Source organism: Oryzias melastigma, linkage group LG7 (genome assembly GCF_002922805.2).
Source record: "Oryzias melastigma strain HK-1 linkage group LG7, ASM292280v2, whole genome shotgun sequence".
NCBI classification, from domain to species: Eukaryota; Metazoa; Chordata; class Actinopteri; order Beloniformes; family Adrianichthyidae; genus Oryzias; species Oryzias melastigma.
The window spans coordinates 27,378,393-27,396,659 of NC_050518.1; the positions used below are offsets into that span (position 1 = coordinate 27,378,393).

General features: G+C 38.9%; 1 protein-coding gene across 3 annotated transcripts in view; it reads left to right on the forward strand.

Moving 5' to 3' along the window:
• LOC112159254 (vitamin D3 receptor A) overlaps nucleotides 1-18,267 on the forward strand; it is a 72,363-nt gene that overhangs the window by 37,929 nt on the left and 16,167 nt on the right. For all 3 annotated transcript variants that reach the window (XM_024293210.2, XM_024293207.2, XM_024293208.2), the window contains exons 3-4: nucleotides 6,352-6,499; nucleotides 10,474-10,604. In XM_024293210.2, the coding sequence (XP_024148978.1) occupies nucleotides 6,354-6,499; nucleotides 10,474-10,604 (277 nt within the window). In that variant the 5' untranslated portion in view covers nucleotides 6,352-6,353. The remainder of the gene's footprint in view (nucleotides 1-6,351; nucleotides 6,500-10,473; nucleotides 10,605-18,267) is intronic.

Genomic DNA, 18,267 nt, shown 5'->3' on the forward strand with positions numbered 1-18,267 from the left:
GTGTTTTTATTGTTGTAAACATTGATTGTTTTTTCCTGAATCACAGTTTATTTTTGGAAAAATGTAAGACGTGGAAAAGAAACTCCTGCGTGTCAAGAAAAAGATATGGACCACAGAGAACAAAACGATCACAATGCAACAAGCCTTTGTCTATTGAGCCGTTGTTATTGATGCTTTTGTCTTTTCTGCCGTTATCCAGATTGCTTTTGAAGCTGTGTTGAATCAGCGATAGGCTCAGTATTTCTTTGTTTGTGTAAACCCGAGTTCCACAAAAAAAAGCTCACCTTTTGACCTAAAGAACACAATCTAGTGACTATAGATTATCAGTGACATTCTTTACTATCCAACTGAAATGGACTCTGGCATCAATGCATTTTATATAATGCAGTACTATGTAAGTTCATTTATGGTTTACGGTCATATTTATGCCGTGAAAACTCATTTTTACTCTCAGGTACATTTCTGTTAAAGCTTGCTCCCATGATCCTCTCTTTTGACCTTCTTGGGAATAATAACCAAGTAAAGTTACACAACAGTACTTTTTTTTTTATTTTTGGTACTGCCTCTAACCTCGTTGGTTCTCTGTACCAAGTTCAAGTCACAGGCGCATATGGCCTCTCTGTGCACACGTGTTATGCTATATCCCAGTCATGTGGCTGTAGTGTTTTCTCAGCTTAGTGGCTTGATGCTTTTTTTCTTACTAGATCAACAGATATGGTATTAATGCTATTAGTAGAAATATTTGTGTTATGACATAAAACCTGTTGAACAAATGTGTATTTGTTTGAGATCCTTAAGGTAGAATATAAAATGTGTAAAGACACTTTAGGATAAGATACCTTAAAAAAATATTTATGAAAAGCTAACAAGCATTACTAATGTGTTGGTACGTAATTTATTAGCGTCTGCTAATAAATACCCTTTGGAGTGTTGGTAAGATTATTTACACTCTAATTAGAACCTCATTACTAATGCTTGTTAATGTTTTTATAAGACATTCATTAGCATTCATGAATGTCTTACAAATAAAAGTGTTTAAAAAATACATACTTAGTCTTAGTTAATGGTTTAATGAGTGTTTTGCAGCAGCCTATTTAAAGTTTGTGCAGTAAAATTCCTTAATAAACTAGTTATTAATTATAATGAATTATTATATATAATTAGTATAATAATACTTTGTGGTTTATAACAAAGCTGCTGATCTCTCATTTTTGTTATGCACTGTATATACTCCAGTAGTGGAATACTCAGTCTCTAATGAACGTCTGGTCGGCTTGTTACTTTAGATCAGGGGCCTCAAACTGGCGGCCCGCGGGCCATTTGTGGCCCCCAGGTCAATATTTCGTTTGTTTCCACGCTAATAATATATATAATTTTCAATTTTTCTACTCTCTGATTCCATGTAATATAAATTAACGACTAATTGATTATTAAATTAGTCGTCGATTAGTCGACTATTCGTGGCAGCCCTAGTTTAAAGACAGAACTTTACACTTCAATAAACATGATTAGCCACGTTACTATTTTAGTCTTTAGTTTGCCATTGATGCATATTTTCTGCCACAATGTTTAAAACTTTGGAGATGTGATTAGAGTCTTAAAGGAGAGTTTTGTACACGTGCATTTACACAAGGACGCACACGTGCATTCACACACATACAGTACACACACGTGCATTCACACACATACAGTACACACACGTGGATGGACACACAGTCCACATGACGAGTTCTTCTTCCACAGCTGGGGTCTGTTTTGTCCTGCAGCTTTGTCTGTCGTCTCAGAATTGAATTTGTTTCGGTGACATAAACGTCTTAATTCATTGTTGATAAACATTCAAAAGACATAAGCTCTGAATTATCTGTTACTGGAACATTTTTGAAATCGATGCGTATTTAGAGAAAAAGGAAATTCATAACAAAACTGGAAAACTGAAGTTGAGAAGAGTTTCCTTACATTTAATAGTTTTTTTTTGTTTCATAAAGGACATTTAATCTGTTTTTCAGACGGATTGAATATACAGCCTGAATGTTGACATAAGTAAGCCTCAGGATGCTGTTTTAACCTGAGATGGAAATCGTTCCACTCTTTCTTTTTTGTCTGGTAATTACAGGTGTTGATCCAACAGCTTCACCATTAAACAAACACAAGCGAGTGAGAAAAAGGGATTGCATATGAAGGAGAAAGGAGCTGCTGAGGGCGGGCCGAAAGGCCGACGGCTGTGACCGGCTCTGCTAATGAAACTGCAGCGTGTTTTCGTTTCTCTGTCCGTTTATTTCATTATTCACCTGCTGCCGCATCAGTAAACAAAGCTGTTTTTGTCACATGATGACTAATCTCGGTCCCTTGTTTTTTCGTGCACATCTGTCCTGACTCCCCCAGAGGAGCACCGCAGCTTGAATTCATTGATGTGTTACACAAACCAGGCAGACAGTCAACATGCAGTAAAGTAATATTGCGTCAGCTCGGAAGCGTGCATTAGTGGGAGCTCGGCAGCGGCGGACCTCGAGCTAATGAGACTGATGCTCTGCAGCCAAAAAGCTTTATGGTGACCTGTTCTCCCGTCCGTTCCCTCGGCGGTCACCGTGTCCTCCTCCATGCTGCACAACACTCCACCACGGCGCTCCTCTCGTCTGAGCGTCCTTGTTTGACGTCCTACTTCTTTGCACCTCAGGTACCTGCAGGCTATATCTGCAGCCCTGACAGTCCCACCGCGCATCAGTCCATGCATGTTTCCACGCCCCCCAATTTTGTTCTCATTTGGTTTTTTCTATGACCTCCTTTCTGTTCTTTTGTTTGGCCCAATTGAAACTATTAGTAAAAGAAAATTTCTCTGACTGAACATCTTTCTGTTACAGTTTTATTCGTTTTAAGTTTTAATTGAATTGATTTCATCTATTGGTTTTTTCAAACATTAAATGTGGGCAAAATAACAAGAAGATTCACACCGATTTATCAAACTAATTTCAGAAAAAAAGGGGGGAAATAAAGAGAAATGATGCTATCCTCTTAACAGTATAATTACTCATTATCATGAATAGATTTTTGAATTAAGAGACATTAGATTCATTAAATATATTCATTATCAATTGTAGGGGGCAAAAAATATTTAGTCAGCTATCTTTTGTGCAAGTTGTCCTACTTAAAAAGATGAGAGAGGTCTGTCATTTCCATCATAGGTTTGAGAACCTTAAAATGAGTGGTAAAAAAATCCATGCGCAGGTCGTCTAAAGTTTGCTAGAGAGATCTGGATGATCCAGAAGAGGACTGGAGAATGTCCTATGGTCAGATGAAACCAAAACAGAACTTTTTGGTAAGAACTCTACTGTTTGGAGGAGAAAGGAGAACACCATACCTATTGTAAAGCATGGAGGTGGAAGCATCATGGTTTGTGGCTGTTTTCCATCAAAGGAACCAGGACGACTGATCTGTGTACAGGAAAGAATGAATGGAGTCATGTATGGTCAGATGTAGAGAGAATACCTCCTTCCATCAGCATTGAAGATGAAACATGGCTGGGTCTGTCACCATGACAACCATCCCAAACACACTGCCCGGGTAACCAAGGAGTGGCTTCAGAAGAAGGATTTCAAGGTCCTGGGGTGGTCTAACCAATCTCAAGTAATCTCTAGAAAATCTGTGGAGGGAGTTGAAAGTCTGTATTACCCAGAGACAGTCCCAAAACTCTAGAGGAGATCTGGAGGAATTGACCAAAACATCACTGCTCTAGAGGAGATCTGATGGAGGAATGGACCAAAATATTACTGCTCTAGAGGAGATCTGCAAGAATGGACCAAAACATCACTGCTCTAGAGGAGATCTACATGGAGGAATGGACCAAAACATCACTGCTCTAGAGGAGATCTATATGGAGGAATGGACCAAAACATCACTGCTCTAGAGGAGATCTGATGGAGGAATGGACCAAAACATCATTGTTAATAAAGTATATAAAACAGAGTATTGAGATGAACTTTTTTTGTTGACTAAATACTTTTTTTCCCCACCAAAATCAGACATTTTGATTTTTTTTTCTTCTCATTTTGTCTCTCACAGTTGAGCTATATCTGTGATGAAAATTACATACTTCTCTAATCTTTTTAAGTGGAAGAACTTGTTTAATTGGTGGCTGATTGAATACTTTTTTCTTTCCCGGAATTAAAACGACTCGATTCTTGAGACTCCGCCTGCCGCTGCATGTGGGTACCGCCCATTTCATGATATCATCCTAGAGCCTTTGGCAGCGTGTCTGCATTTCTCCCATGAAAATAATCCAAACTTCTTCAAAGATGGATGCACACACCATATATCTGCCTTTAGTGGTCCAGCCATTGCTACACTGGTTCACAACACTAAGACACTCGGCGTCTGTTCCTACCGGTTTGGGGGGGTCTTAAAGGAGCCCTGCATCTAAAGTAATGAACACCTATTTGATGTGGAATTTAATAAAGACAAGACAGAACTGGAAGCTATACAGTATTCTGCAATTAAAATGAAAGTGTTTTTGCCGATCACCTCTAGCTCAGAGGAGAAATTGAGTGTTGGTGTTAGACTGGGGGCGGAGCTGGCAGAACAGATTCTTCCTGAAAGGGGCGGTCTCACTCTGTGACATCACATCGTGAGGACCCGCTCATTTTCGTGGGTATGGGAGGGGCTGCTGTTGAGAGTGCAGGTTTTTAAAGGATTACTCAGAAATGTATGAACGGATCAAAATACTGCTTTCAGGTCCTTTTATAGTGAGGAATGAACAGTATAATACACTTTAAAGCACAAAATTTGTTTTTTTCATGGTATAGCCCCTTTAAAAAACCTTAAAAGCATTGAATTTATTAATTTGGAAATAATACCTTAAAAAGGCTTTAAAAAGTCTTGAAATTTGATAGCTGAGTCTTAAAAATTGTGATGCTTTAAACTTCTGTTTCACATTTCATGTCAAAAATCAAGATTTATTTTTAATCAAATCATGTGAATAAACATTAGAGAAGCCAGTTGTGCACTAATGCACTGAATGCCCACCACCGTTTTGAAGAAAGAAGAGATCTAAAAGCATCACGGCAAAGACCGCAAACAGCAAAATACGAAGCTACAGTTTTGATCATAAAGTGGGACTAAATTAACAAATTGGAAATAGACTGAGAAATTGATCTCAATTTTTGACATGCATGGCCTTAGAAAAGTCTTAAATGTAATGTAACCGTTGTGCTATCCTAGGCATGTTTACATTAAAAGTGGGATAATCTGGAACCCACAAGACAGCACGCTTAACTTTAGTTTTTAATGATTTTTTTATCTTCACTGGTGTCCGTGGCAGACATAAAAATCCTCTCCACCTTTGTCATGGAAGCAATCACACATCAATATAAGGGTGGGGTCATCTGGACCCCATAAGAGCACGAGGGTTAAAGAAGCTTGAAGGAATCCTGTTTAACGCTGACTCTGATATGTTTATGTTTACCAGTAACTTAGTGCTAATATTCCACAGAAGCTATGGTTAAACTGTGAAGCTGTCTTGTTTTAAAGTGAAGTTTCACAGATTCTGAAGGAAAACACTGGAACTAGAACATCACTTTAATGTTTTTAGACCTCTGGGAGTTGCAAGCCGATAGTTCACTTTGCTTCCAACTCCCATTTTTTACATTTTTTTTATGCTTTTTTAATTTTGAGATTTTATCTCAGGGGACTTTCTGGTAAAATAAAGGTTAAAATGAAGAAAAAAAATTCCATTCTGACTGATAAAGGGCTTATATTTTGTAATTTTAGAATTCATGTCCTGATCTGTGCAGAGATTCCAGGCTGAGTTCTTTCTGGTGAAGGTTCATATGAAGTAGATTGATGTCTGTGTGTGTTTTTCTGCTGCTGATTATTTCATAAGAGACGGCCAGATGGTGCGAGGAGAAAAAAATGTCGCTTTAGAGAATCAGCCGTTTTAATTTCACTGGCCATTTGTCAGCCTTACGCAGATGCCACCTTTTTGCCATTTTTCCCTTCCGTCCAAAATCTTGTTTTCTGTCTTTTTTACAATATATATACATTATCTCGGGATTGTGTGTACGTGCGGGTGTGTGTGTTTGTGTGCTTTTCAGTGACAACCAGTAGATGCAAGATGCAGAGTGTGGTCGTTAATACCTTGCACTAAATATGCTAATAGCTCAGCACCTGTTTATATAAGAAGAGACAAATCCACAGCTTCCCATCTTTGGTGCGACTCGCACTCAGCCAGCTCTGAGCGGACTCTAAGCCGAACATTTTCTTCAGAGTAAACGCTTCTTCTGTTGATGTTTTGCAACTGGGAAAAGACGGGAAACGCTTCATTTCACCCTCTTTACCTCCTTCCTTCGTTTGTCTCCTCAGTGATGGAGTCCATTACCGTGACGACGTCAGTGGTCGGACCGGATGAGTTTGACCGCAATGTCCCGCGGATCTGTGGGGTGTGTGGAGACAAAGCCACTGGCTTCCACTTCAACGCCATGACCTGCGAAGGCTGCAAAGGCTTCTTCAGGTCAGTCTTTTCTCTCTTTTGCCTTGGGTCAGATTTTGCTTAAATGACTTGTTTATGAAGGCAGTATTTAATTAAAAATATGTAAATAAAATATACATAATAAAAGGGTGTTAATCTCATAAACTGTGAGAATCAAAAGTAGTAGCAGATGTTTTCACTTTGATTAGGTTTCTTCTTCTTTCCTTTGATCTCCCGGGAGTTTTGCCACCAACATTTCGGCTGTTTCCTGTTGCTGTACATTTGTAAGCTGTGTTTCACCTCCTGTGTGAAACCTGAACCAAAATCCCAATTATGCAGATGTTTATGCTTTCCCTTCTTATTCCCTTCTTATTTATATTTATTTTATAACCCAAAAATGACATTATTTCTGATTGGGTTATATTCAATTATTTTAGTTACAATTTGAGTTACAAAAATGCAAATACATAAAATAAAAATAGTATTCTAATAGCAGATTATTGATTGAATTTTGAAAAATGTCAAAACTAATGAGAAAGGTTTGGACTGTCAGTGCCTCCAGTTTTTAATCTGATGTATTTTATCACATAAGATTCATATTTAACGTTAAGAGGTTCTAATAAAATTAGGGCTGCATGATATAAGTACAACTTGCAATATTACTGATAAATTTTGCGATTACAATATGACTTACGATACATGAATACATTTTGAGTTTGCACATGTAGACACATTTGTTTAGAAATACATTAATAATCTACTATATGTTTTGAACATATTTATATTAATCTGATCCAGTTCACATACTGTAAATGTATCAGTGAAATAATGAGATTGTTAATATCATCCAGTGTTACATGGATTCTCTAAAGGAGAAGTTCTAACTAAAATGTTCATTAACATTGTAAACATTGTTCTGCTTCTCCTGGAGGACGTTTCAGTTTGACCACTAGGTGGCGATCTCGCTATAGAAATACACCTTATTCTAGAGGAAGAAGAAAGTATGAGGAAAAATCGAAGTTTTAGACCACAAATAGCTACTTTAAAATATTTCCTTAAACGAGTTTGGAAAATTCATACCTGTGAGTTTATAGAGATGTTAATTTAGTCAGCGATGTATTTTTACGTCGACCGAGCGTTAGCATTAGCCGTCCTATGGGAAATTCCATTAAACGTTAGCATCAAGTTAGTGGACTTTAGATTTATGTGCTAAATCGATTTATATTTTTATGAATCGATTATTGATCTATTAAGCTTAAATCGATTCAAATCAATTGATCGATTTAAGAGCTGTCAGGCGATTAAATTTTTTAATCGCGATTAATCGCACTGTCCGGAGTTAAGTCGCGATTAATCGCAAATTAATATGTGGCCTTTTTTTAAGGAAAAAAAATGTGTGCTTCGTGGAATTTAGCAGTTCTACGTTAATTATGAAAACAAGAATGGTAAAATTAATAGTTTTCATCAGAAATACTTTATTTTGTAACATTGTATTGAGATAAACTTTCTTAACAATAAAAGGCTGTAACATAAAATGCCTAACAAAAGCCCAAGTGCAAGTGAAGGGCATTTTAAATTCAAAACTTCAATCAACGTTCAGTAAAATAAAATAAAAAACATCAAAAATAACATTTCCATAACACTTTCATGTTCATTTTTTGTCAGGACCAAATCTTTTCCTCCTCTGCTGAACTACAGTAATAAATGAAATAGAGATTTATCATTTCCAATTAACTTTTGTTTTTTAAAACATTAAAGACTGAGAAAAGCGGGATACACTGTGGATAGTTTGACAGTCTCTTACTGCCGCCGCGTTCTCTGGCTGCAGCTCGATGCAGCAACGTGTCCAGCCTCACGCCATGAATATGCCGGCAGACAGAGAGCTATGCTGGGGCTGGATCACGCTTAAACCTCCAGAACATTTAAAACGTTCCCCGGTGCGCTTGCTGTTCGGAACGTCGGGGGTCCGCAGCTCTCGAGACGCGGCGCCGGACGCGAGCCGGTACCACCAGACGTGGTACTGGACGCGAACCGGAGGTGCAGGAGCTCTCCAGGTCCTAGTGCCGGGCCTTTTCTAGCTAGCAGCTCGGTGGTTGGAGACCCGCCCGTGGTCTAGTGAGAGCAGCTGGTGAGAGGGCGATGAGGGACGTCTGAGCGCGGTGTGGAAAGGCACGTATGAGAAAATCCCATTGACTGTAAAAATAATGGACATGTCGAGCTATGAGGTCCCCCCATTATATACAGTCTATGGAAAATCCGCAATTAATGCGTCAAAAAAATTGTCGGCGTCAAGCACGTGTCAAATTAACTCGTTTTTAACGCGCTAAATCTGACAGCCCTAATCGATTTTAATCAACCCATAATTAATCTATCATCTCCAAATACCTGCAGCCATTTTGTTTAAATAAAAGTCAACATAACCTCCAGTGACCCACATCTACACAGGTTCCGGGCATCTGACATAAAAAGCTACACTCGTTTAGTCAAATATCTACAAACGTGTCATGTGTTCAAGAACGCGCTAAAAGTGGGTTTTTGAACACTCGATACTAGTGCATGTACTCACAGTCGGACGAGGCTTGATGTGAAATGTCAAAGCGGTAAAAATCTGGTGAATCTTGCTCCAGACTTTTTGTTTCACAGCTCGATTCTGATCTAGAAAAGACTTTGTGTCAAATAATTCCAGCTGGACACAAGCTGCAATTATTAATATCTCCTTTATGATCACTTTTCAACCAATTGGTACTTACGTGTTTTAAAAAGGATGCTATCCATGCGTCACCGCCAAATCTGAGTCCCTGATTGGTCAAAATTCCACTGGTTTAACTTTTGACATACATAGAGCCTGAAAACTATCTTAAACGTACGAAGCGACGCATATATGTGCGTTTACAAAAACTTTTCATTAGAAGTGGTGTCTAGAACATTGTTTTCTTCTTTTATCTGCCTCTATTTACATTTAAAAACGGTTTGAGCGGAAGTTGATGGCTTTGAGTGGCTATTTCATGTGCTAATTTGGACACAGCGCCACTCATCCTTACTGGCGAGTGTGTGTAACTGCAGTTACAAAAGATCGCGGCTTGGGAACACCTGACAATGTGTTCGATTAAACGCAGGAGCTGATACCGCTTGTAAATTAGGTGGTGGCGGTTGCCACCAAATTCTCTATGCAGAAAAATCCCTGGTGTAAACACTTAAGGCAACTTGCAGTTTACGCTGTCTCAGCTGATGTTGTGATGACATAAAATCCAAATAGGACAAAGTTTATGCATAGAGGGAGTAACTCATTAGAAAGTCATCTCACAGTTGTGGAGTAATCCCGCCCCTCTTCCCCTCCCTTTTGCTGAAAGCTCTGAGCAGGAAGCTCGTGTCCTGCCCGGCTTATTTTCTACATCACAAATACAATCTTTTATTAGACCACATTTTTTCATCTTCTCCTGATACACAAAAATTTGACTAAAGAAATACTCTATAAACTTAATTTTCTTGATATATGTCCTCCATTACCAGAAAAATGCTGTAAAAACACCAAAAAACCTTTTTATCAGAGTGGTTCTTTAGAGTCCCCCTATGACATATTTGTAATAAAAAAAAACGTCCCCAGTAATGTTTTTATTATGATTATGAAGTTGTTAACCAAAATCCAACAACCTAAATGTCTTAAGCCATTTTTCATGTTGATCTGAAGCCTCTGTTTCTAAAATCTCCTCTGAGGGGCGTGGCTTTCGGGGCTGAGCAGCCCCCCCACCAATTATGATAGCTCTGTGTCTCACTAGCATGAATCTTCACCGCTGCTACATAAAAATGTCCATCAATACCGGGAATGTCTAACTGTATGGTTTTGAGCTGGATGTCATAAGAAATATGCCTCATATGTAAGTTAAAAACTCAAAAAACATGATTTTCATTGGAAGGGAATTGAACAGAGTAACAGTAGGATCAGTTGTCTCTAACCAATCTCTTAAAGTTCCAGTAAAACATCTCATGTTTCTCCTGCTTTTGTTTTTTTGTTGCAGGCGCAGCATGAAGCGTAAAGCCTCCTTCACCTGCCCGTTCAATGGAAGCTGCAACATCACCAAGGACAACCGGCGCCACTGCCAGGCTTGCCGCCTCAAGCGCTGCATCGACATCGGCATGATGAAAGAATGTAAGCTCATCTCTTCTGTTGACTGTTTGAGGCTCGGCTAAAGGTAGAAGGTCGGTGACAGACGTTTTCCTTTTTTGATTGTCCTCTCAGTTTGCAGCTTCTGGGTCGGGTAGATGAGCGTTCAGACGAAAGGGGGGTTTGTTTTGATTTTTGGAGTTGATGCTGATTAAAGAGAAGAAGCTTTTTCTGTCCATGTTTTGCCACATAATTTGAGGAAATTCTTAAGATGCCTGCGAACTAGGAAAAAAGAGCTCCTCTAATAAAGGCTTGTTCACATAAGCAGCCGAAGTCTAAAAAAGGCTTTAAAAAAACAAAAACAAAAAAAAAACAGATTATGTTTCAAGACCAAGAGAACTTCTTTGTTTAAGTGGTTCTGTTCTTTCAGATGACGCTGTAGGAGCCTGTTTTTCCCAAATAAATGTGTAGGGTTGTAAAGGTGACTGTTCATTAGTGACTTTAGTTTATCAGCAGGACTATGCTTAGCAAGCAGCAGAGGATTCTGGGAACGCCTCCAGTATCAATGCAAACTTACCTGAAGGTGTCAAAGGCTGAATTCTTGCTTTGTGTTCGATAATCTCCAGTAACTGTTCTTCTAAAAACTGTTTGGCAAGTGGATCGATTGTTCTTACAGAGAGATTAAAGACCCACTCCAATGAAAATCATGTTCTTGGTGTTTTGAACATATTCTTGGGACATTTCTGTAATGATTTTCTTGACAAAATTAAGCCTAAAATTGTTGGAAAAATTGGAAAAAGATTGTACTTGTGATTTAGAAAAACACTGGGCGGGGCAACAAACTCTCTGCTCCGCCCCATTCTGATGCATCCACTTGCAGACAAATAGATCCATGAACGTCTTTGTTTTCCTCTTTGGAGTTGGAATCTGGATCAGATTGTACGACTGCATAGCTCAGATATTGCTGCCATTTTTGTTACATCGGTAATGTCAGGTTGGGGGTGTGAGGGGCTATAAGCTAGCAGAACGTGTTAAAAATTGACTGTTTATAGAGAACTTGACAGAACGGGTGTGACATCTCCCATAGAAAATGCGTAACCTCCAACTCCAGCAAAATGAAGCCGATTCAGTCGCCATTTTTCCACGATATACGGATGTCGCCATCTTGGAGCCAGTCAACAGCGATTGGTTCGAGTTGGTCTGAGTCAACGTTTCTATGACAACTACTGCCGCCAGTTATGAGCAAGGTTGTTGGAAGTCCACACCCCTTCCACTGGAAGCAGACTCAGATGAATCAAATGTTAAAGGTGGGGACCAGTGGACACCACATGCTTTTACTAGCGGTGTGCTGGCAAGAGTCTAGCGATATGATGTGTATCTAGAGCTGGGTTGAAAAAATCGATTAATCGATTTGAATCGATTTAAGCTTAATAGATCAGTAATCGATTCACAAAAAATATAAATCGATTTAGCACATAAAGCTAAAGTCTGTTAGCTTGATGCTAACGTTCAATAGAATTTCCCATTGGACGGCTAATGCTAACGTTCGGTTGACCAAAAAAATTGATTGCTGACTAAATCTGAGCATCTTTATTTACTTACAGGCATTCATTTTCAAAACTCTTTTAAGGGAATAATTTTTAAAGTAACTATTTGTGGTCTAAAACTTCGTTTTTTTTCCCTCATACTGTCTTTTTCTTCTTGAATAACGTGTACTTCTATAGTGTGATCACCACCTAGTGGCCAAACTGAAACGTCCTCCAGGAGAAGCAGAACAATGTTTCCAATGTTAATGATCTGAACATTTTAGTTAGAACTTCTCCTTTAGAGAATCCATGTAACACTGGATGATATTAACAATCTCATTATTTCACTGATACATTTACAGTATGTGAACTGGATCAGATTAATATGAATATATTCAAATTAAATAGTAGATTTTTAATGTATTTCTAAACAAATGTGTATAAATTTGTAAACTTAAAATTGAATTGAAGAATTGAAAGAATCTGTAAAAATCCGAATCAAATCGATTCAGGCTCTTGTGAATCGAATCGTCTCTGGCAATTATAACCGATACCCAGACCTACACATATCGTGATACATGTGCCACAACATGAAACATATTCAGTTTATCCAAAGACTCTAACAGAGACAATATTTCACTGTTATTATTATTTTTTATTTTAACTAAGAAAAAAGGTATTGGAATATTAATACATTTTTCAAATAAATAAAATGGTAAAATAAGTTGTATTCAATGATTATAGCATTAAGCACTTCAACGATATCTTATATACACGTTGCATTTAACCAAGCACATTCATAGTGCTTTTATTTACTGAATTTCAGAAATGTTTTAACCAGTAATTTTTCATCTATATGATTGAGAAAATGGAGTTTTGTTTATTTCCAACATTGCTATGCAGATGAACCTGTAGTTTTAAAACGGTTCAGGTACCTGAAGGGCGCTTGAACAGGTGATGTTTTGCTGTGATGTTCAGCAGAACTTTGGCCCGGTTCGTCTTCAGTATTTTAACTAAAGCTCTGCATGGTGCGCACATATATTGCTGCACATCTGGTCTCACTTCTTCTTTCATAAACCACATAGTATTGAAATTGGCGTTTTTAAAATGTACCAGTACCAACTTCGCACAGCTTTTTAGTTCAGTTCTCATCCATAGTTAAAACTGAGTATTTACGTCTTATTTCTCAACATCAACTTCAGATCTATCGCAAGCTGGATTTTACGGGATCTTGTTATTTTGCTGCTCTGTAGAGCTGCTGAAAGAGGCTCAGTGCTGCCAACTAGTGGTTGGGAGGTGAAATAGACAACTAAAGTAAGACCCTGAACTGTTTGCTTTAAATATTAAGTATATTAAATACTTAAATATTTCCATGGCAGCATTTTAAATCGATACAAATATCGCCAAATGAAGTATTGCCATATTTTACTAAATCAATATATTCTCAGACCCCTAGGTTTTACTGAGGGATCTGATTGGTCCGTTCATAACTTGCATCATTTGCAATTAAAAAAATCCCAGAAAACAACAGTTTTTTAAAAAATGTTGACTAAAAATGTTTATAGTTCAAAGACCGGTGGAAACACCTTGAAAATAGATCAACAGAGTGTTTCTGGATTTAAAAACAATTTTAGATTATGAGAAGAAATTAAATTTAGGTCAACTCGTTCCTTTGTGGTGGACACCTGCACACTGATCTAACCCCACCCTCGCCAAGAGGAGCAGAGACGTTCTTCACCCATTGTGTCCTCGTCTTGATGATGGGGTCAATACTGCAGCAGGATAATGTTCTCAAACACACCCTAAAGTTCAAAGAAGTAATTTTCCACTGTCACTGCTCCTCAGTCACAAGCAACAATTTAGGAATTCTTGAAAGCTGAGAAGTTGTGAGTTCCTGCGGCTCTGCTGGCCTCTTTACGGCCTCCGGCCCGTCCTCTGCAGACATCTCCATCTGGACTTCTCACTGCAGTCATTTTCTTCAATGGATGAATTGATTTGCAGAGCAGGTTTTTTAAACGCTACAACAGAAAACGGTGCTCCTCAGCGTTTGTTCCTGAAGATGGCATTTCATCCCTTATCAGAATATTTCTACTAGGGATGTCTCCATCAGATGTTTTTGGGACCGAGTCATTTCTGCAGATCCAATACTTACGTAACATCTTTTAAAAATGGACACATTTAATAAAACAATCAGAGTTGTCCCCTATTTTCATTTAATTTTATGAACTTTCTTTTATCATGTATCACTCAAACAAAGCTCCTTTATAAAGTAACTTTACCAGTTAAGTAATTTGCGCAGAGGCTCGACAAGCCGCTTTTCTGATTCAGAATCTGCTGGAATGACGTTGATCATGTTAACGATTGAAAGTTACAGTATGATAAAGATTTTGTGCTTAAATGTCATCTGTGAAAGGGTTAAAGGCCATCACTAAAGTGTTGAAGCGTCTGCAGCTGCCTAATGCCTGGTTCACACTGGACATGGAAGCACAGTGGAAGCTCCATGGAATGGAGGTCGCTGCCATTCGGCGCCCATGTTGACCTACGGTGTAGTTCACACCTGGCGTTTCGGCGTCTGGTCTATTTTGTGCACGAGCCACGTCAATTCTGGCAGTAACTTAAATCAACATACATGAAAAAATCTGGTTTATTTTCAAAATGGAACCAATTTTCCACAATAAAACACTGCAATTGACAAATGCAATAATATTGTTGTGTCTAAACAGACTGTAGAGGTGAAAATAAACATACAATCACAACACACAGACTTCTCTCTATGTCTCAACAACAGATGTATTAAAGAAGTGTAGGCCCACAAACTACTAGCTTCTTCTTAGCAGAAACATGGGGTCGTATTTTTAGGTTACTAATTTACCCATGATGACAAAAACAAAAAAATTTTCTATCACAAACGCCTGTTGATCGTCAGGGAAAACCGAGCGTCTGGTGTAAATTGCAGGAGAGAGAGCGGATGCTGCGCGGACTCAGCTCCGCTGTGCTTCCCTGTCAGGTGTGGTCCTAGCTTAACAACTGAGTCCACTCACAACTTTAATTTTGAGTAATGCAACACTCGGCACCCTTCGATTTAACAACCCGCATGTCAGTCCCTACATGTCTGGTTTAGGCTCTCCTGCTGAACATGTTTGTTTAGGTCTGGGAGACGGAAGCAGCAAACTGCCTTTTAATCTAATACTTACAGGCTTTCAGAAAGAGCAGGGGGTGTAGAATCGATGGTTTAATGAACATTGATCTTATTTGCAGCGAGGAACCAGGCGAGTGGTCCTCATGGCGCATATGCATCAGCTGCCAGATGGCAAACTTAGCCTGGGGTTGCATGGGAGCTGCAGGTCATTTGTGTTCGGGTCCTGCTGTTTTCCAAACAGAAGGAGGTTGTCATTAGTGCAGCAAATCAAAGATCTTATCATTACAGAAGTGGCATAAATAAAAGTCTCTTAAAAGCAGCTTAGCTGTCTGTTGCTGCTAATGGTGATGCATGAAGTGCCCGGCATGGATGTAATACAAGCAGAAGACACCATGAGGAGAGAATGTCACCTCTTGTTAACCCATCGGGACTTTATTTCCCAGCTGATTAACATTCAGGGACGTCTTCATTCTGCATTCAAAGGTGAAGACTGTGAGGAACCAGCACTTTAAGGTCACTACACAAGTTAAAGCGCCAGGAAGAAACAGCACGGAGAGTCCTGACAGCAGAACAATGCACATGGGAGAGGAAAGAGTCAGGAGGAAGGAAGAAGGGATGGGGGGGTCTTCTTCAAAGACTCATAATTATCTTCCCCCCATGCCGTTCAGACCAGCTTGATCCGCGTGTTTGTTAAAACTCACAATACAGAGTGGAATTTTCAACACAAATATTTCAGAGGATGAATAAGAGCAAGTGATTGAAAGGGCAGATGAGAGTTTTCTTCAGTTGGATCTGCTTTTCCTTTGTGTTTTTCCAGCTGTCATTGGGGCCAGGGCAGTAAATGTGACAGGATGTTGGTCATCAGTATTTCTGTTTTTACATCTAGTTCATAATTAAGTTAAAGTTACGGTTTTAAAGTTTTAAAAATGTCGTTTTAATGTGTTTAATAAATGTTTATCCTGTTCGGCCCACAACCTAAAGTATGTTTTGGATTTTGGCCCCTTGTGCGATTCAGTTTGACACTTCTTTTTTAAGGTGACTGTACGACTGCGTGTTATTAAGACTTTAAACTTTTATCAAAGTTCTACAAAATCAAAGTTATTTCTCTGTTTATTTCCGTTTGGAATCATTTTACTAAACACAAACAATCGACACAAACTCGTACAGCATATTTTTAAATCAAGCACATCATCTGAAAGTTCAAACATTTTGAAAACTTTTCTTCAAATTGTTTCTATTTTTTAATGAAACTGAATCCTAGCATCTGCTCATGAGCAAATCTTTTTTTAGTCGTCAGACGTCATTTTTATTTGTGGGTTTTTGTGTTTTTTTTTCTCTGTCGTCTCTCAAGTCGGCAGCTTTTTTCCAAACTTCTGCACTATTCAGACTTTAGACTGTGTGCCTCTGTGTGCGTCCTGTGAGCCGCGCCAGCCGAGCTCGTAGTAAACACCCTGTCCTTATTTGACACAGGTTCAGACCGTGCCAGGAAAAGACCCCGTGTGGGAGTGTTTGTGTGAGCGCGTGCATGAGTGTGCATGAGTGTGTGGTTTTTCTGTGGAGTGCCTGAAAAAGGGTTTTATTTGTAAGTCATTTCTGTGTGAGGTTTTAAAATCGTTTTAGATGATTAAATTCCTTCTGTAATTTGAAGCAGGCTTTTAATTCCTCATTTCTGTGACACTCTGCTCTTATTATGTTTCTCTAAAACATCAAATACTCTGTAAAAACTGAATCTTAATTTTCAAGGAAAATTTTCTTATTTTCTGCCTCGTTTTTCAGTCTTTTTTTTAACAGCAGCATAATCTTAGCTTGAGAAGACATGTCTTAGTGACTAGAATTATTTTATGAATTTTGGTAAGGCCATTTTTTAGGCCATTATTTTTAGGTGACCTATTTTAAAAAAAATTCTGTTATTCGTTTTAAATTATTGCACGTTTAGCAATTTTTAAGCATTTGTGTATTTAAAAAAGCATTTGAACTGTTAGGCGCTTTTATTTTGGCAGATATCCTGCTCCTTACGGTACGGCAGACAATCAGGGGAACCGGATGTTTTCAGAGATAAGAAACCGAAGCGCATGGTTGGTTTTACTGTAGCCCACATCAATAAAGGTGTGTTTTCGACTGCTGTGTACTTGGTACATTGTGTGGTACATCGTGTGTAGGCTTGACAGATTCCCGTAACTCTGAATGTGTACTTGATGCCTAGCTGACCTGAATTCATTACAATCAATCAAAAAGATGTGGGCTTGATATCAAATCCATTTTTTTTAAGAGTTTTCAGTTCTGGGTCATGATTAAACCCACGGTGAGGCTCTGCTCTCCACCACAGCACCTCCCACTTTGCCAGCCTTGCTGCCTTTTCTGATGTTGACCAAAACCTGATTCTGTTCACTTAATTGCCCCACAAGGTTTGTTTGCCCCTTCATTCTGTGTCTCTCCTAAATTATTCCGGGCCCACAGTACCACGGCCAATCAGTCGGCGTCTGAGCACCACACTGTCTTTTGGTAAACTCTTGCATGTGAGCCAAACTCTGTGGGGTGGTCAAGATGTTCCTTTGATGGCCACTTGTTCCTTTGTGGACTCTTGTCTGTAATGATGCCATCCAGCGCTGGGGCTTGGCTGCCAGGTCCAGGGTTTAGAATAGACCCTTTGATGGCTTGTGCCAAACGTTGACCAAACTCTGCCTATTCATTATTATACCTTGCATACTTGGACGAACTCACCACAAGCAATGGCTTTTGGCGGTCTATTCCTGCCCTGGGATTAGATTGTCACTCGAGTTCCTCCAAAGCTTAATTAATGCTGGGATAAAGAGAAAGCCAAGTAAATCCTGGTTGGCTAAACAGTCGTGTTCATTTACTTACATTTCTAAGCCTGCAGTGTTGGTTCTGTCTGCACTGGTCTTATGAAATGTAGCTTTTGTGGTTGCAGCATCAAAATCCTCTTAGTGTTGCAGTTTAAAGCTGTAAACAGTCTTTGTATGAAAAATATAATTTGCACAGTTTGATTAAGTGTGATATCTTCACTTAAACACTCTGGCATAAC